The 19,563-nt window shown below is 52.3% G+C and overlaps 5 protein-coding genes across 5 annotated transcripts; 3 read left to right on the forward strand and 2 right to left on the reverse strand.

Moving 5' to 3' along the window:
• Positions 1 to 330: 330 nt before the first annotated feature.
• Positions 331 to 936, forward strand: BO94DRAFT_541748 (uncharacterized protein; the record flags this gene model as incomplete). Its single annotated transcript, XM_025613055.1, has 2 exons — positions 331 to 477; positions 511 to 936. 2 exons carry the CDS (start codon positions 331 to 333, stop codon positions 934 to 936), a joined length of 573 nt encoding a protein of 190 aa, XP_025472387.1.
• Positions 937 to 4,739: 3,803 nt separating this feature from the next.
• BO94DRAFT_552496 (DUF2457 domain-containing protein) lies at positions 4,740 to 6,860 on the forward strand (the record flags this gene model as incomplete). The annotated part of the gene is made up of 1 exon (XM_025613602.1): positions 4,740 to 6,860. One exon carries the CDS (start codon positions 4,740 to 4,742, stop codon positions 6,858 to 6,860), a length of 2,121 nt encoding a protein of 706 aa, XP_025472388.1.
• Positions 6,861 to 7,683: 823 nt separating this feature from the next.
• Positions 7,684 to 8,803, forward strand: sar1 (Arf family GTPase SAR1; the record flags this gene model as incomplete). Its single annotated transcript, XM_025613603.1, has 6 exons — positions 7,684 to 7,702; positions 7,862 to 7,965; positions 8,138 to 8,177; positions 8,275 to 8,340; positions 8,400 to 8,699; positions 8,763 to 8,803. The coding sequence occupies 6 exons, from the start codon at positions 7,684 to 7,686 to the stop codon at positions 8,801 to 8,803; spliced, it is 570 nt and encodes a 189-aa protein (XP_025472389.1).
• A 1,600-nt stretch (positions 8,804 to 10,403) lies between these two features.
• On the reverse strand, positions 10,404 to 11,828 carry glcA (type 1 serine/threonine-protein phosphatase catalytic subunit GLC7; the record flags this gene model as incomplete). Its single annotated transcript, XM_025616341.1, has 4 exons — positions 10,404 to 10,643; positions 10,712 to 11,011; positions 11,170 to 11,571; positions 11,652 to 11,828. 4 exons carry the CDS (start codon positions 11,826 to 11,828, stop codon positions 10,548 to 10,550), a joined length of 975 nt encoding a protein of 324 aa, XP_025472390.1. The 3' UTR covers positions 10,404 to 10,547.
• Positions 11,829 to 14,530: 2,702 nt separating this feature from the next.
• On the reverse strand, positions 14,531 to 17,474 carry BO94DRAFT_131779 (leucine-rich repeat domain-containing protein). The gene is made up of 3 exons (XM_025605649.1): positions 17,354 to 17,474; positions 17,068 to 17,247; positions 14,531 to 16,985 (listed from the first exon to the last, which is right to left on the reverse strand). Exons 2-3 carry the CDS (start codon positions 17,107 to 17,109, stop codon positions 14,616 to 14,618), a joined length of 2,412 nt encoding a protein of 803 aa, XP_025472391.1. The 5' UTR covers positions 17,110 to 17,247; positions 17,354 to 17,474; the 3' UTR covers positions 14,531 to 14,615.
• Positions 17,475 to 19,563: the final 2,089 nt, after the last annotated feature.

Below are 19,563 nucleotides of genomic sequence, written 5' to 3' on the forward strand. Positions count from 1 at the left end.
CTTTCTGGTCGGTACATTTTCATCTCTTCGTGTTTGCTTTCCTCTTTTCCCGCCCATTTACCCAGATGTTGACCTCCTTCAATGGGCATCAAAACCTTGCACGCTGTTCACGAGCCCGTCAGATCACAATTATATAGTTTTTCCCGTCGACGGTCGGAGTTTAATCGCGGAAACTCAGTTTCAATCTTGGCTTCTGGGCCGCGTAGCACATACATAGTATGTATCCGGAGCATAAGAATACATAAGTAACATGTAGTATCATGTCTCTAGTGATTCGGGTCAGTAGGCCTCGACCTGCGATCAGAATGCGGAGAGCCCGTGTCGGCGGCCATGGATGACGATCCTCCAGAGGCCGGCTGGCAGAGTGATGATATGATTGTAACTCGTAAGGTAGCCAAGCATGGCTTGCTAAGGTCTCTCGCCCCAACAACGGACGTCCGATGTGTAACCCAGATGAAACTGGCCCTCCTCCACGCTGTAAGCAATTATACTATGTAAAATGAAGCATAGGCCCAGGGCCGGGTAGCCCAAAAGGGTAATTGGAGTCGTAAGACTTTGAGGGCAACGAAGGATCCTGGATATGGGCCACCCCCGTTGGTTCGTGAAAGTACCCAAGCTGATGATCGGGTCGGTCCTGATTGCTGGGATCGAGGCAAGACTGGACTCAGTGCATTTGAGGGCACTTTGAGGGCAAAACAGAAAAAGAAAAACACTCCCGAGAGGCGCAGATTGGCTGCTGCGATGTGGGCAGCTGCATCTCCCGGAGCAGCCATGGCACTGAGTGGGGGTATCCCTGAATCGCAGGAAGCTTGTCCCAGCACTCAAGGCTCGCGAGGCGTTTGGTTGTCCCCTCCTCAGCGACCGTGGATGGCTGGAGGTGCAGGTGGGGAGTTAGCCCGGTCGGTGGTCTCCGCTTGCGATCGCTACCATGGTTAGTGAGCGTGTGAAGCTGTGCATTATTCTGTCCGTCATAGTAGTCAATCACTCGGTTTGGGTCTCTAGGCGCTGACCGCTTCTCTCCAGTCAGGACCATCGGGCATGGATTTGGTCATCATCACCACCGCACCACTGCTTTTTTTACTCCGGGGGAACAATGAACCCCAACCCACTCTGGGAAAGACAGCACGATCGCCTGAAGGAAGGGATCGGGGATTCAACTGGAATTCGATGACCATCGTATTGGGGGAACGGCCTTGGCACGGGGTCCGTCGGTACGGCGTCGGTATCAGCTTCGGTCGGTATGTATGGTTACCATCCGTGGCTTCCTTGCTCTCCAGTATCCTCCAGTCTCTATCATTGACTTACTCCTCCGTACATCGGATTCACTGCCACCGGCTGAGCCCTGCCAGTCTAGGCAGGCAATGCCTAATTCTAAACTTAGCGGCACCAGGCTGAGATTCCAACGGACATCTTCTTGACCACCGAACTCTATCAGCAGAGCTACCAGCATCCCTGGGTTGATCATTGTGGAGTCCCCCTCGGGAAGACAAGAACTCAGCTGTCAAACCAGCAACACCCTTCAGGATCGTGCTACTATTGTTTGAGGAGCCCATTGAACAATGAGCCCACGTCTACTAGTCCCCGTTCTTATTTGCATAGTTCAGATCCGATCTTGCCATGGTGGTTATTTCTAGTAGTACCTACTACTAACCTAGTACCGAGGTAGGTATGTTGGACAGCCAAGAGCCAACTATTTCCCGCCCAGACCGACTGTCACTCTCAGCTCATGTCAATCGGTGGCTGTGTTTGAGTCTACAAGTCTACAACATGGCGCCGGGTTCCAATATACTCATCCTTTCTGGACCGATCTAGGTACCATCTTTCCTAGGTACGGCGATCGGAACCAACCTTGAGAGTTCAGCGTGGCAGACCCCAAGACATGGTACCCAGCCTGTCCCATCGCTTGTCGTTGTAACCCCCCAAACTCTCCGCGACTCGATAGCGTCATGATCGGTCCCGGTCATGACCGGGGAATTTCCCTTGGGTCATAAGGTGGTAGGTAGCCGTTGCAATGTAGTACTCTGGGGTAGGTTGGTGCGACTGAAGCGCTCATTCACGTCGTCATGGCAAGGGGGCTTGTCGGTCCGAGAAACCTGGATAGAATCGTCGAGACTTCCCCTGCAGTGGGGGTGGTTCCCAGTTCCCGTGAGGTTGTAGCAAGCATGATTGTGCCCTGCATGCTCTCTCTTGCACAGGTAGCGTCGTCTTGCTTCAGACTGAGATAACCTTCAAAAGCGCCGTGACACAGCAGGACTAGGGGGAAACCTTACGTCACAGGGCCAAGACCATCGCTTTCCGGATCAGGAACGACCAGATTTAAGCCCGGCTAGGGAAAGTCTCGGCAAATGCAATAGTGAGCAATGACAAGAAATACCAAGCATTGTTATTGGAATTGTCAAACAATAATAGCAGCCAGCACTGGAGGCAGTGTCTAGAATTGTTGTCAGTTTCAGTCTCAAGAATGAGGCGTGCCAAGCTCCATCTTGGTAGCACTATAATGGGGGATTGTTGGGGGTGTCGAGGATAGGGGACAAGTCTCCTCAAGTATCTACTACGAGCTGCGACCGACCGAGTCGGAAATGGTAGCTTCGCCGAGAAAGCCTACCTTAAATCACCTCCACGCATAGGCAGCGCATAAGTAGGCTCGAGCGCGCGCCTGAGTAAGCTGATGGGGGTAAACTAGACCACAAGAGGTCTAGTGCCAAAATTATGCGCGGGGCCTTGAAGCTCTAGCATGATTAGCCCAACAAAGCGCCCGCTGAAACGGCTTCGGCGCGACTCCGACGGTGTCTGTCGCCCTCCCACGGTCAGTTGTTCGGGTCTGCTTGCCGTCCTCGCCCTTGTAATTACCCTGCCATTACCCGCCCCGACGGTCGGTAGGGCAACTTCCCACAGGAGCAGCTCGTGCCGCTATGATGCCTGCCCTTGTCCTGGCTGTCTTGTCCTCGTGGGGGTCTCCCTCAGCAGCCCTCCTTACTGACAGCCTTCTTTCTCGGGCCCTTCCTTTATTCGCTGTCTGGTATTCAGCTCGAGATTTGTACAACATTCCGATCAGATAAAATATCCTCTTGGTGGTACATGTTCTAGAAACAATGGGTAACCCCCCCTTACTTTCACTTCTCTTGTTCTTTAGGGGCTTCTGTTGTTTTCCAAGAGATTTAGTGTACCTAGTTTTTTTGGCAGCATTTCCTGGGTACCTCCAGTAGTATGGTCGGGGATGATTTTTGACTGTCTGGGTTAGTAATAATAATCTCGAGGTTAGTTCGCCTTGGTAGCCAACCTCCAAAATGCCTCATAGTCTTTTGCTTTTGTACTCGGCGCTGCCTTGCCCCATGGATGAAACCGGCTTGTAACAGAACCGGTGACGCCTGACATCGATCAAAGAGACAACGGCCATCGCGCAGATCGAACAACAATGAGATCCGAGATCCTCAGCGAGATGACCCTTTGAATGACTCTTCCTTCCTTTATGACTCTACCCCCATGAGTCTTCTTCGACGGCATCTGGTGTATGACGGTTCTGTATTTACGCAGCAAGATTACCACGGTATGGTACCGACCAGCAGCCGCAGGAACCGAAGCATGCATCGATTTGGCGAGAAAACGACAGGGTGGGCCTAGGCTTGGCGGGGTTGGTTGGACCGAGCGCCTCGAGGCCGCCTGCAGAAGGAAGGAAAAGAAGCCCCAGAGAAGATCAGAAATTGTAAGCGTGGGCATTTTGGTGTGGTCATATTTTGATTTTTCGATTTTTTTTTTTTTTATAATTATTATTTTTTTCCGTTTCCTGCCCTCCTTCTCGGTGTACCCTGCCGTGCCAGAGTGTGGCGACCACTCCTGACCACACTGCCCGCCCTAACCCGGTCAGTCTCCTTCCCACCAAAACTACTACTCACAAACCTGGCGCTGCTCTCCCGCCCCCCATCACTGGACTTTACCCTGCTCATCGTCATTACTGAGTCTCTTTTACCCGCCCGCCTTCTGGCTGGTGAAGCTGAATACGCGGTACTGACGGTGTTCTGCGCATACAGTATTGATACCACTGCGACAACCCCCCGATGATTTTTTTTTAATTATTTTCGCATTTGGATTTTTATTATTATTTTATTTTCGCCTTTCGCAACCCCCTCCCTTAATTACTTTTTTATTTTCCGATCATCTCTACTTACATTCCTCCTTCTCTCCATCTCAATCCCACCTAGCACTGCCAACACATTGCACCTGCGAAACTCTTTCGACGCGTCTTCTTCTTCTGGCGCTCTTTGAGCTGCCAATCTCTGAAGAAGGCGTAAGTCCATCTCTTGGCCGCATACCTGACGCTCTTCTCCTCTTTTGACCTACTAAAACTACTACGGCTCCTCACTTACCACACCATGTGTTCTATATCATGACAATCATCGTCCTACTAAGGACACCCTTCATTTCCGCCCTCTGGGTCGATCAGTTGTACTATTGATCGATATCGAGAGAGCATCTTCTACCTAACTCTTTGGTTGATGCAATTATTCTTCTTTCCTCTCTTCCCTATCAATCCATCTGTTTGAAATCAACGCCTACTTACCGCCACCATTCCGTCGAGTCACTCTATACTACCGCCAACCCTCCACCTAACCGCTGCACACAACCTCTCCTACCTACTGATACCTGCCTCCCTCTCACTATTAATATACCTAATTCTAGAAGGGATGGCTCACTTACGTGGTGGTGACCGACCATTTGCCTCAATACATAGCCTGTTGAAGATGCTACTCACACCTCATCAGTCTAACAAGTCGGCCCCTCAAGAGGCTGACATGACTGAAGACATTGATGAACCCCCTGATCATCGCTTCTTGAATACCTCAATGAATATGGACGACGGTGTCGTTTACGTCAAGTCCCCCACCGCCATGTCTGACCGGAAGGAGTCCCTTCTCACCCGCGCCCTCAAGAACAGCCCCCCACTAAGCCCGTCCGACCGCCACTCTTCCTCTCACGAGCAGACCTTCTACCGCTCGTATACATACACCAACATCAGTGGCCTCTCTGCAGCCGAGTTGACCAGCGATGGTGGCCTCACAAGCCCGTCTCTTTCCAACACGCCCAGCCCGCCCTTGCCCTCTCGCATGACTAGCAAGAATGTCTCGATGGGAGATAAGAGAAAGGCAGAGGTCGTGGAAGTTGGTGAGTCAGTGGTCGAGGCCAACCTGGGACGGAAGCGGTGTATCAGCTTCGCCTGTGGACGCAAAACCGAAGAGCAGAAGCCACAAACCCCTTCCCCCCAGCGACCAGTGAACAAGAGCCATGACGCCAGCCCGACACCAACCGAGCCCAAACGGAAGACCGTTCTCACCTTCGTCTGCCCGGCACGGGACCCTGACTCTCGACAAGAGCGATCGCCACTTCGTGGTGGATGCAGGCCACGCCCCCGCGGCTCACCTGCCCCTGTCGCGCGCAAAGCCTCTCCGGAGAAGGCTGCCCCCTCCCCTGTCAAGAAGGCTCAGGAGCAGAAGGTCGAGCGTCGCGGTGTCCCTACCAAGGGGCTGGGTCAGTTCGAAGAGTCGGAGGCTACTCGGTTTCACGAATTTGCCAGCTCCGTCGAGGAGGATGACGAATGGGTCAAGAAGTCCGGCGAATACCCGGAGAAGATCACTCTTAACGATTGCATGAAGAAGGAAAACGCTATTAGGAAGCTCGGGGAGGAAGCCGAGGAGGAGGCCCTTGAAGAAGAAGAAGATGACGCGGAGGAGGACTCTGACGACGATTCGACTGTTCATGACTTTTCCTCCGACGACGATGGGAATGAATCGGACAACGAAGCCGGCTTTGCGGAGTCAGATGAGAGCGATGATGGCTCGGAGTATGACTTCTGGGCCCCGACCAGCACAACTGCTGCCACCAGCCCCCAGACTGTCGACATCGCTCGTCACCCTTTCAGCCGTCGAGACTCGAACACGTCTTTCGATTCTGCCAACGATGGGAATCGTCAGCGTAGATGGTCTCCCGCCTTCGCCGTCAAGCCAGCTGGCCGTTCCCCCATGAAGATTCCCAAGCTGCGCCCTGGTACCCCTAACCTCCCGGACAGTACGGACTTCGTCTGCGGAACTTTCGACGAGGATCGTCCTTTGGAGGCTGCCTACAAGTCCTGCATAGAGCAGCGTCGCCTCTCAAAGCAGATCGTCATTCCCCAGGATATCGATCCCAGCTTTCCTACTTCTGACCCGGAAGACGAGGAGGATGTGGACGAGGAGGATGATGATGATGTTGAAGAATCCGTGATGGAGGAAGGACCCCGGGGAAGGACCGGTCGAGACTATGGTGGGAAGGCTTCGCCCCGTGTGTCTCCCAGACGCATGGTATCTCCCCCGCCTCGCCGTGCTGGCCGTTCCTCGCCCAAGCGTCTTCGCTCTCCGCCGCCGCCGATGAAGCTGCGATCTTCCCACGATAACTTGGCGTCTGTGGAAGAGACTCCTAGTCTCCAGCCTCAGGGACTCAACATAAGTGAACTGGTGCAACGTCCGGCCATGTCTCGTACCAAGTCGCTGCCTCGGACCCCCAACCCCTTCTTTACCAGTCTGGACAAGTCTCACCGCTGGTCTGGCATTATCCCTGTGCAGGAATCGCCCGAGCGCGAATCCTCACGCACCCGTGAGGTGCATACCCGAGGTCCCATCGATATCGTCGAGGGTCTCGAGAAGAAGCGCCAGAAACGCAAGGAGAAGTTCTGGCGCCAACACTGCCGCAAAGCTGCCAAAGAGCAGATGGAACGGCGACCGATCCGCGGAAAAGGTGCTGAACGGATGAAGGAGCTTGGCCTCGAAGTTGCTGAGAGGTGCAGAGCTTATGGCGTTGGAGAGAACGCCCAGCTCGTCCTATCTGTTTAGACCTCAAATTCCGGCCGGGATTCGAGTAATTCTTGTACATAGTTCGAATTTTTCTTATCACTCTTCAGTCGGCCGCTCTCGTGATGAGCAGTGGACCGACGTGGTGTACAAATTTCAATTGAGCGTTGTTCGCTACACACTTGTCTTCGATGTTACTATTTTTGTCCTTCCAACGTGTCCCTCGGGTTTCTATTTGCACGGAAGGGACCCGTCTGCATTTACACAGGGGGCGGCTACGTTTACGTCTTTCTTTCGTCTTTTCCCTTCGTTATACATATCTGGTTCTTCCTTCTTTTCTTTCTTTTCTTCTTCTTTCTACATTGTTACATCCGTGCGGTTGAGAGGCGGATTTGTTTTTTCGGTCGGGATCATTGCTCGATTAGCCTGGGTTGCATGGAGGCGGTTTGCTGCGTGGATACCCCCTTTGCTTTTGATGTTGCGATGTAGATAGGAGAGAGGCGAGCGCATTGAGTGACTTGACGGCGTCAATCAATACATACATGTCCATATCATGAGAGATCAGTAGTTGTGTATAGTTAGTTGTGTGGTAATTAATGTAGATAGCTAAAGTCAGGCGGCTGATCTGCCGGCGGCTGAGGTGGCATTATTAGCGCTCGGCTAAGCCAGCCAGGCGGGCAGCGGGCAGCGGGCAGCAACTCAAGCGACCGGCCAACGTCAACTGTCGGCCACCGCAACCTGGCTCCTTCTCCTGCTCTTATCTCCAGCCCAGCCGTTCACCACCGCCCTTTGGCTCGCTTTCCTCCTGCCTCGCGCTGCTCTCCGATTTCCAGACCATTTCCTGAGGTTTGAGTCGAATTTCACCATGTGGCTCATTAACTGGTGTACGTACTGTCTGGTTTTGCCATCTGCCGATTTGCCCCCAAACCAGGCGCCCTGCAGAACGGGCCTCTGTGTTCTCCAGAGCTCATTGACTCCTCACTGTGTTCTAGCCATGTGAATCTCTTCAAATATTCGGTTGCTGACATGTCACCCTCGAACAGTCTACGATCTCCTGGCCTCCCTTGGCCTGCTCAACAAGCACGCCAAGCTTCTGTTCCTCGGTCTCGATAATGCTGGAAAGACCACCCTCCTGCACATGCTGAAGGTACGTGAGCTCTGTTGTCTTGTGGGCCAGCTTTATACCATGGTGGCGATGGAAGTGGCTGTGGCGGTAGTCGATTCCTGTGGGACAGACCCGAATCGCAAGGACACGCACGTCGGCAGGGATAGACTGGGAGAGATTTGAATAACAAGCTAACGCGTCTGCTTGATAATAGAACGACCGAGTCGCCATTCTCCAGCCCACCGCTCACCCGAGTACGTATTCCAATACTGCAGACGGAGGCCGAGAAATTACGAAGACGCGGACAAAAGGAATCGCGCCACCATGAACGAAGGCTAACCAGCAACACAGCATCCGAAGAACTCGCCATCGGCAACAACCGCTTCACGACCTTCGACCTGGGTGGTCACCAGCAGGGTGAGTTATACCACTCGCACCCTCCGGATTCAATCAGGAACTAATCGTGGGAAAAACAGCTCGTCGCCTGTGGAAGGACTACTTCCCCGAAGTCAGCGGTATCGTCTTCCTCGTTGACGCCAAGGACCACGAGCGTTTCCCCGAGTCCAAGGCCGAGCTGGACGCCCTCCTGGCCATGGAGGATCTGGCCAAGGTTCCCTTCCTGGTTCTTGGAAACAAGATCGATCACCCCGATGCTGTTAGCGAGGATGAGCTCCGCCACCAGCTGGGATTGTACCAGACCACGGGTAAGGGCAAGGTTCCTCTCGAGGGAATCCGGCCCATTGAGGTGTTCATGTGCAGTGTTGTCATGAGACAGGGTGAGTTTACTCTTCCTACCAGTTCGGGAGAATTTCAGGGACTAACTGTTCCGTGCTATATAGGATACGGTGAGGGTATCAGATGGCTGTCTCAATACGTCTAAGTCAGCTAGCTAGCTATCCAGCCAGCTGTTGACTTATTGCCATATATCCCATCCCCTCAATTCTTGTCCTTCAACCGACTATTCCCCTGAACGCGGTCCTCTCATGTCCTTTCTACCCCCGGGGAGAAAGGAATCCATTATATCCCATCCAGCTCAAGTCATCGAATCCAATGAAAAGAACCCACTACCTCAATCAAACAGGTCATTCCAGCCGCTTGAAGAAAGAACTTACTTGCTAGGCGTAATAGTCCAATGATCCTCCTGTTCTGGTCTCCGTCCTCCCAATCTTCAAATCTGTTTCAGTCCATCTGAATCATCCAATCTCAATCCAGTCAATCAGTTCTATTTCCAACATTTACTGCTATTTCATACTCTTGTCCCGGGGTTTGCTTCAGTCATATATTTACTGTCTGTCTACCTAACCGTGCCGTTTACTTGTCTCGTTGTAGCCTTCCCCTTCCTCCACTCCCCCTCCCCTTCCTCATCTATCGGAAACCAAACGAACAAAGAAAGCGACCCCCCTCCCCGCCCCCTTGTACTGTAACTAATAACCAGTTACCGCAAATTTATCACCTACCTAGTTAGACACGACCGAAAACGCAGAATGAATTCAATACAGACATGCGATAAACAGTTATATTTAAAAACGTACAAGCCATAGCTAGCTAGCTATACCTAGCCACAGCCCGACAAGTACCTACCGACATCCTACTGTATTTCTACTATCTGTACGTACGTACCTAGTAATAAACTCATCCATAAAACATGAAACATGAAAATGAAAATTAAAATGGAAATAAAAACAAACGTATGCTTCAACCGTCTCTCCGCATCTAGAAATACATGTATGATATGAATGGTGGCGAATAGGTAGTAGGTAGATAAATAAGGTACAGCAATACACGCGGGCCGGGCAAAACACCCCCCGGGGTTTCCATAAGTCACTAGACGGACGGCGTTGATTCCTTTCTTTCGTTTGTTCATTCATTCATTCATCCGTTCCATTCACTCGGTTTCAGTCCGTCGGTTTCTCCTTCCTCCTTGTTCTGGCGGTTCGGTTTTTTTTCGAGGGTAGTCCGGATCGACGTCGCGAGGTGGCGTGGTTGTCGTGTATGCTCACGAGCGAGTTCGAAAACCTAGCCACTCGGTAGGGGAGGCAGGCAGGGTAGAGGTGGCTAGGTGGGAGGGAACGGAGGGCAGGCAGGAAGGAAGAGGGGGACTTGGCTTGGGACGCTCGAAGGACACGGGCGTGTCGTTGCTTATTTGGTTGGCATTACACTCACAGGAAGATTTTAATAAAAAACGCACATGGAAAACACCAGATGCAGCCCGTCGCTCCCCCTTCCTGTCAAATGAATTCGGACAACACAAGTCGAAAAAATGGAGGAAAGGAGAAAAAGAGTAAGAGGGAAGGAAGTGAAAAAATGAAGATGAACAAGAAAAAGAAAAACACCAACCCCTACTTGGAGCAGAAACTACCTTCCATATAGAAATGAAACACATTCAGCGGGAAAACAATGACTTGGAAGTCGCTGGAGTCTGGTATGCGCGGAGGGAATTGTGACGTTCTGCGTGTCGGGAGGTTCTCGGGCGGCTGCGGTGTACTGCTGCTTCCGATCGTCTAATGTATGGCCTTCGAATGTCGTTGGGGGCTTGGGTCTCTCGTGTAGTGTGACATTGTGGGACTTATGACGTTCTTATCTCCGCCCGAACCTGCTGCACATGGAAAAGCTCGTATGATTCCTTACTTCTTCTTTTGCTTTCGCGGAGGAGTGATGGGCCTGCCTGAGCTCATGCCCCCGTAAACGTACTTTTGTTTCTTTTCTGCTGGTTTCAAGATCTGGATGGGAGAAAATGCTGGTTAGCCTCACGTATCCTCATCGAACTTCATAATTCGGGGCAGCCTACCTGGAAGGAACACAGTAGGCTCTCGTCGACGCTCATCATTGCACCAGCGTTGTCGAACTCGCCGCAGTAGTTGGGAGCACTGAATAGCGTGACCAGCTGTCTCTTTGAGAAGAACTCGTAGCCGTCCTCGACGACCTGGTGCGCGCGGCATATCAGGTCCATATCGTGCTTTTGAAGGAACCGAGAAACAACGTCGGGACCGAATGTGAATGAGACACCTCGATCGTTTTCGCTCCAGCCAGTAATGTCCTTATCGGGATCGGACCACAGCAGGTCACACAGAAGACCGCAGTCGGGAATCTATCTTCGTTAGCAGGTGAAGCCTAGAGCTTCAAAGAGCCTGGCAAAAGAAAAATTTTCATTGCTCCTAGAGCCTTCTAAGATATAAAGAAAATGGACTGGTCTGCGTCTCTCGACAAGTGAAAGACTGCACAAGTTGGAAAGGAAAGAGCACTTACATCAGTGGGGCGCATCACACGACGGATCTGCTCCATCGAGTTCAGGTCGGGACTCAGACCTCCGTGCATGGTGAAGATCTTTTCATCAATGATTGCCGCGATGGGCAGGCAGTTGAAACAATCGGTAAAGGTCTTCCACAGCTTGATGTTGTAGCGGCGCTTGCACTCATCGTAGAAACCATAGATACGGTTGATGGACGCACACTCGTGGTTGCCACGAAGAACGAAGAAGTTCTCGGGGTACTTGATCTTGTATGCCAAAAGTAGGCAGATAGTCTCGAGCGACTGCTTGCCACGGTCGACGTAGTCTCCCAGGAAAAGGTAATTGGCCTCGGGCGGGAAGCCACCGTATTCGAAAAGGCGAAGAAGATCGTAGTACTGACCGTGAATATCACCGCAAATCTATTAAGCGCCGCCGCGTTAGTTTCCGTGGTAGATGGTGAAAGGCCTGACCTGCCAGGTCAAGCGAGGGATGGCGTTACCTTGATGGGTGCCTCCAATTCAAGCAGTATGGGCTGAGAGATGAAGATCTCTCTGGCCTTGGTGCAAAGATAACGAATCTCCGACTCCAGAAGCTGAACCTGTTTGCCAGGTCGGCTGCCCCTCACCTCCAACAATCTATCAATGATCGAGTCCAAATCAACTTCCTGGTCGGCCATGATTCTGCAGCTCCAACGTGAGACGACGTAAAACGAGAGAAAACGAGAAGAGGAAAAACGAAAAAGAAGAAAAGAAAAAAAAAGAGTCAATTAAGACAAGCGTTTGACAACGGAAGAAAGGAAAGGGCGCGAAGTGGAAGCTTTGCGGAGCGCTCGGTAGCGATACGACTGATGACGCGGCGTCTATAGGCTGTGACAACAATGAGGTCAGGTCAGAAATTGCCCAGAGGCTTCCTAGCAGACGGCGAGAGAAAGGTGAGAGGGAGGAGAGGCAAGAGACGCGTGATCAATGCGCCCGGGAAATTTTTTTCTAGCTGGACTTTCTGGATGGCGGGTGAAACGGCGACGGAGGGGAGGGGGCAGAATGGCTTACCAAACAGAATCTAAAGAGACAAGAGGAAGTCAGAGGCGGCAAAAGGCCAAAAGGCCTGGAACACTGAGCGGAGATCGGACAGCGATGGCGGATGGGCGGAGGAAGAATAAAGCAGCCTTTTCACACGGGGGGGGAGAAGTGAGGAGAGGGAGGTAGACGATGCGCGTTGATAACGGCGAGATGCGGCGAGCAAGGTTTTGAGGGATACCGCTGGGCGAAAGTTGCTCTGGACGGGGCCGTTGCAAAAAATAGCAGCAGGCGGCGGGCGAACGAGTCCGGTTGGGTTTGGCTGGGTTGGGTTTGGTTCGGTGTGGTGTGGGCGGGTTGGGGGGACGAGCGAAGAACACCGGATGGCGGTAGTGTTGTTCAAGGAGAAAAGAAGATTCTCTGCACCTGGGGTGGCGTGAGGGGGGTGTGTGTAGGAAACAGTTGGTCTGGTCACGTAGAGGGTAGGTAGAGGGGGTTGTGGATGGATGGAGGGAGGGAGAGAGGGAGGGAGAACTGGGAGAACTGGGAGAAAGGATGGCAATCAAGGGATCGATCGATCTCTCTCACTCACTCTCACTCGCGCGCGACAGACGGGGGAAAACAGAGTCGAGGCTGAAAAATTTTCGCCAGATTCCACAAGACAGAAAGCACGAGAGCAGAGCGATGCGAAGGGGATAGATAGATTTGGGGAGAGAGGGAGCAGTTGGGGGCAGAGGATGGCAGTAACGAAAGAGACAAGCTCACCAGCGACGCGCGCGAGAATCAGCAGCAGCAGCAGCAGTACAACTCGAGCGAAAGAGCAATCAATGGAAAGGGAGAATGGCAGAATGGCAGATTGGCCGATGGCCTCAAGCGATGGCAAAACGGAACCGCCCCCGGCCTCGTGCTTCCCCTCGCTGATTGGCTCCTCCCCCGGGCGGCGGGCGGCGAGCCTTCATTTCATCTATTATTATTATTGCACTGTATATCTCCCTATCCCAACAATCAATCCAACCCATCTATTCCCTCCTCGTTCTTGCAGCTCGGTCCCTTCAAGAGTTCACACCTCCTGTCCTTTATTAAACTCCTCCCCCGGACATCATCCATCTTCATCTTCCACCATCGCGTGCACCCTTCAACCCTACCCCAGACCTTCCCCGACCTCGACCGTTGCCAACTCCTGCAAGGGAGCACCGCCAATCGATGCCGCGATCCCCCTCATTGCAGCAGAAGAGCGCCTCCCGCCCCAATCCTGTCCCCACGATTCTCAAACCGAACCTGAATACTTGACTTGCCTCCTGAAGATCTTCCGACCCAACATCTTTTCTCCATGCACATCCATATTCCATCCGCCCGACTTACGTACGCCCACCACCCCCGGGGTCGCACGAGCACTTGCATGCTTGGCCCCAACCATTCAACGCCCTAGGTGACTTGAACTCCCTGCACCTGAGAACTTCCAGAATGCCTCCATCGCGGTCCATCCCTACGCGCCCTACAAGCGGGGACCTTCCCTTCTACTATTGAGGTATGACGCACCGCACTTGATCCGAAAGTGCCCATGGCACATTGCATTTCAACTATATAGGCGCTACCGCCGGAGTGAGAACATCTGACTCGTCACAACATCTTCGTGTCTCATGCATTAGGTCCGAATCTCGTCATAGGTCTGCAAAGACCGCAAAGCAATCCGTAGAAAAAGCACCACGGGGGAATGAGTATACATCCTGAGGAATCAATGGCAGCCTGGGCATGCACGGAACGATAAGAGCAGCAGAAATGACAATGAGGACCGAAAGCAAACAGGCAAACATGCGCAAAGCAAAGACCAGCAACGCCCAGACACCAGCACTCCTGTCCCAAATACAATACAAGCCGTCTAGAAGAAGAAGAAGAAGAAGAAGAAGAGTAATCCTATCAGATGGACCAGCCGGGAACGGTCGGATGCGGGCTGGAAGAGGTATATAACCACGGAGAAGCAAGAGAGGAGTGGGAGAGGGCGGAGAAAGATGAAGTAGAAAAGAAGAAGAAACAGCCAGGTGTTTCACATCCGGTCCGTAAGCTCTGAAAGATCACCTAACGCCGTGAATGATGCAGTTCAGCAACCAGTTGCGAGAAGCATATCGTCAGGGGTCTGCGTGTATAAGGTCGAGTATATTCAAAAACCGGAATGGTATCATGGAAGAACTGCGTTTTCGAAGCCGAACGGAACTTTTCTCCGGGTGTCAGAGGTGTAACCGAAATCTCAGACTTAGTAGTGACCATGGATGGGGTCATGATGTCCTTTGCTCCCTTATTCCTTCGATCTCTCTCCGTCCCTTCACTTTTTTTCCTTTTTTCCTTCTTTCCTGTTTTCCTATTTTCCTATTTTCTTTCGCGATTTTGTTGTTTTTTTGTTGTTTCTTATTCATTTTTTTCTTCTTTGGACTTGTTGTTCGACTGTCCCTTTAACTTAGGGCATGGCCGCCGCTCAGTATGACCTGAGGATTCACCCTGATCAAAGTGTCCACGGGGATCCTTGTTGGATCATGATAATCGGGCCCAGTGCAAGACACATTGATATCCGTCTGTGCGTCCTTCCACCGGTGGTCCTCGAGCGTTCTAAGCCAGCTGTTTCCAAGTTCTTGTCTGAGAACCTCTAGTTGCCGTCTGTAAAAGTCACCATCCACGCCCCAGTCTTTACTCTGGGGCCCAGGTTGGAGACCGAGACGGTCTTTTGCCTGCAGCGCGGAAGAATCTCGGTCAACATCAGTCTTGTCCGCGCTCTTGGGACTAACGGGTCTGTCCTGAGGTCCACCATCAGATTTCCATTGACGGTCGGGAGATGCCGTGATAAATGGATCAACAGGTAATTGCACATGCTGAGCAGAAGGAATAGAAGGCACCACCGCACCTGAATCACGATGACCATCAGTTGAAGGCTTTTCTTGAGGTCGATCGGCGATCTTCCGCCGAGCACCCTTCTTCCGACGAGTAGATCCCACTTCGATGCCATTCTGCCCCACTCTTCCTACGTGCCCAACTTGTTCGTGAAGCAGCGGAGGCTCCTGAGTGGCAGTATGCATTGGTTTGCTGACAACTGCAGAAAGATCTGCCGCAACAGATCGTATGACGGGTGCAGCTTCGGGCTCAGCAGCTCGATCCACCAACTGCTTCCGCTCGGTGTATCCTGGTCCCGATCCATCAATAATGATGTCTTCGGAGTAACCCGGGGTACGTCGGAACAAGTTGAAAATCACAACACGGTAATTGGAGTGCGTCTTCACAAAGGGATTGCCAGAGACCCAAATCTCTCGTATCTCAGGGAGATTGGTGAGCCTGGCAATTTCAGTAGGATCGGTGAGATTGTTGTCTCGGAGGTCAAGCCGCTCCAGAGAAAGGAGCCTCTCGATGCCCGCGAGGGATCGGAGACGGTTGCCACGGAGATTGAGTGCAGTGATTGCGGGAAGGGGGTTGCGAGAGACAGAGTGGAGCGATTCGATCATGCAATGCGAAAGATTCAAAGCCCTCAAGGCAACCAGAGATGCGAGACTGTCAGGCACTTCCGTGAAGAGATTGGTTGAAAGATCGAGCGACTGTAGCGTGTTGGCAACTGGGGCAAGTCCGGCGGCAGTGATAGATGTCAGGGAGTTGTCGGGAAGGCCGAGGTGTCGCAAAAACCGCCATTTAGATGCTGGCAAGACCAGATTCGTAGAGCTTCCGTTGCGGTGACCCGAGGTTTCGCTGGAGTTGGAACTACCTGATCCTGTGCGTCTGATACGGGAGACGTTTCCCCGGCTATGACGATAAGTCGAATGCTTCGAGCTGGTAGGACGGGAAGGGGAAATGCTTCCGGTGCGTGGTCGAGCTTTGGATCCCTCTGATGCCATTCTGATCATAGAGGCGGCTTGAGGACTAGAGCTGGTTCCAAACGGTGCATCTGCAACTGGCGACCCAGGGGCAGAGAGCGATCCGGAAAGCTCGGATTTGTGTACTGGCTGGGGATTTGCATTTCCCGCCCAGCTCATCATTGGCGAGTGATGGTGCTTGGATGACCGCCTGCGGCGTTTGTCAATGTCGTCCAACACGATGCCTGTGAGCAAATCTGCCGGGTCTTCGATATTTGCCCTCTTCACAGTCAGCGTCCGCAACTGCTCGGATAGCCGATCCCAGCCAAAGAACGAGCGAAAGTCTATATCAATAATCTCTAACGCGCTCAAATTCTTAAAGGAGTGCAAGGGGACGGCAGTGTCAAAAGGGAATTCTTCGTAGCCACGGATCAACCGGGCACGACGGTCGGGGGCTAAACGCAGGCATGGGATCTTGGTAAAGGCAGAGTATAGGTATTTGGTATCCGCTTCTAGAGCAGCTTTGGCCTTCTCCGATTTGGAAACCGAGTCTTTGGATCCCAAACCAATCGAAGACCAAAGCGAACTCATACCGGACATGACGCTACGAACACTGGACACGGAGTGGATAGAGTCCCGGTCACCCCTGGATCGCTGAGGCTTATTCAGGAAGGAGACATAGGACTGTGACCCGTCCGTGTGGATGTTCTCCAGCCTAACATTCAGGGGACCCACGGCAATGGAAAGCTCTTCGAAACGAGAAAGGAGGTAGAATAGATGATGGGGTGTGAGGGTAAGTTTTGCAGGTTTGACGTTCTGGGACGTAAATTTCAGTGCCCCGAATGACAGGGCTGCTGCCAGGGTTGAGGAAGCCGAGCCCGACGAGGCCGACTGTGTATGTGTGGACTGCGCATTTTTGGTCGGCTGGCGCCTCAGTTGCAGCGCATTGGCAAGCGCCTTCTCATGGGTTCGGACGAAACTGGCAAGGTTCTAAGAGAAGGGTGAAGGTTAGCAAGCCAAGCACGACACTGCGGCATGAACCTGGGAGGCTATTGAGACGGAGCGCACGAACTTTTACGAAGAGCTGTCCATCTTCAGTGTTCAGCTTCTCCATTACGGAAATTGCTTTGCCCAACAAGACCAAATATATCTAGTTAGGCGGACTCTGAAGAAGAACGCTCATATACTCTTAGCAAAGACAGCGAGAGTCGACATCTTGCTGGCAAGACAGATAGCGAGACGAGAAAGTGACCTGTAAAAGAAAGAAAGCGTGGGAGTCAGCTGTGACTCATTGGATAGCCCGATGCGCTATGCCAGGCAACTGTTGTCGAGGTCAAGGAGACAAGGCTGGGTTGTACCTAAATAGATATAGGGGGTGCCGAGTCGAACAATTTAACTGTGCCGACCACCACAACGATGCAAGAATCCACGGGAGAGGGGAGGGGCGTTGGGTGAGGAGGGGGAGGAGTCGAAGACAGAAGAGAAAGTTCTCCAATGTCAGGCGAGAAGAGGAAAGCCTGTCGCCGGGACAAAGCTGAAGGGGAGGTCGAGGCGAGCTGAAGCAGGAGAGATCACCAAAAAAGGAGAAGATGGATGGACTGGATAGAAAAAGAAAGGACCGGGGGAGCTAATATGCAAGCACCACGGACCTACGACGTACCAGCCAGCCTAGACTAGTAGGTGGTACGTGATCGGGGGAGGTGGGAGGGAGGAGTGGGTATGAATGAGCACCGGAGCAATCAGCTGAGGGGGGAGGGGCGTAGGGGTGGTAAGCCCGGGTGGATGAGCGACAAGGGAATTATTGTTGGCTGACAGGTGTGTCGTATAGAGGGAGAAGGAAGGGAAGGGAGGGGGAGAACAAAGGACGAAAGAAACCAAAAGAGGCGGCGCAGTCTCGAGATAAGTGCAGTGCAGGTGTTGAAGACTGCAAAATATGCCAATTCAGGAGACGGAGGGAAAGGAGGGAGAGGCAAAACGGACGGCTGGCGATACCTGGGACTAATATAATTTATTATCATATAGAATCCTCGCCTGTTATCTTGTCCTGCTTTCCCTTTGGTCAGGGAGCCGCTGCACCGGGCGCCGTCCAGAGGTACATGCGTCCATGCATACATACGGTACGATACAGCCACACCATGGCGGGTACGGGATACCACCCCATAGTATACCCTATCTTGGCCGTTTTCTTTCTTTTTTCCTTCCCTTTCCCTGGTTTCGCTTTTTTTCCTCCCCTGGTGGTTTTGGCCCTTTTTGCCCCTATCAAATCACATCGCTCCTCTGCCGCGTCTATCAATCAGCCGGTGGCGACCTTCGGGGAGGATTCGTTAAGATTCAGTTTGTTCGTCAACTTGTCCCTGTCTGGTGTCCCTATCAGAGGGATGGAAAGTGTCTACTATTAGATACGGACCCATACCTCAAATGACTGGTAGCCTTCTCCGGAAACTCTATCTAGCGGGGTACTCCGATTACTCAGTCCGGCTGGATATGATGAATTGATAAGCGATCTCCAAAATATAGGTATTTCTCATCGTAGGCCCTCTCAGTACCATTGGACGGTCAAAGTTTCTTCATTGATATCAGTCGCCATTGGTTTCATAATGAGCATATCAATGCAACGTTCAACCAGGGAGTGCCATTCTTCGGCTCTGCGAAGAGTGGAGCATCTTTCCGAATCCCTTGAAGCGGGTATCCCGATCGCCGACCCTTGGACTTGGCTGATGCAGTACGGAGGACTAGTCTGTAGTATGCACTATGCAGCCATAAGAATAGTAATCTAGCAAAGGAATACTCCGTACATAAGGGCGGAAGGATGACTGAACCATCTGTATGGAGTAGAACGCACACACCATGTTGATCAAGTTGCCAAGTAACTAGGTTGGTAGGTAATTTTTTTTTTGAAGCCACAGAGCCAGCCCGGCTCCAGTATGATGCAGGTCGGGTGAAAAGTTTTTGATGTTAGATGGAGGGGGAAAAGAATGAAGAGCAGTGTTTGGTTGAGCCGGGCGGTGCTTGGAGTGACCCGCCTCTTGGGCGGATGCAACTGTGCCGGCGGTAACTGGACGGTCCATGTCAAGTCGCCCCGTGATTGGCAGTGGGTCCCCAAACGTGCAGCTGATAGCGCCCTGGCGGACATTCATGTACATGTCTTTGGGGCCAATGAGCGGCCGTTCTCCGGCACCTGCATGACGCTTTACTCGAGCAGCTCTAGAGGATGGATTTTAGCGACATCCTCGAGGGGAAAAAAGGGAGCAAGACACCGGCGAGAGCCAAAATAACATCACGGACATTTTTAGGGGGGGGGGGGGGGGGGGGTTCCAGGATGTTGCTAAAAGTATACGGACTGGGATAGGCAGCCTTAGATACCTACTAAAACTACTTACTAAACTTGTACCTGAAATGACCATACAGTAGCGGCTTCGAGATAATTAATAGGGAATCGGAATCGGACACATCTCAACTTTGCAACCTTCTTGCCTTGTCCGCATGGGGAGTCCGTTGCATCCATCGGTCATTGCCTGAAACTCGGAAAGACATCTCTCCCTGGTTCCGAGGTAGAGAGGCTTGACTT

This window comes from Aspergillus sclerotioniger (assembly GCF_003184525.1).
Source record: "Aspergillus sclerotioniger CBS 115572 chromosome Unknown BO94scaffold_2, whole genome shotgun sequence".
NCBI lineage: Eukaryota > Fungi > Ascomycota > Eurotiomycetes > Eurotiales > Aspergillaceae > Aspergillus > Aspergillus sclerotioniger.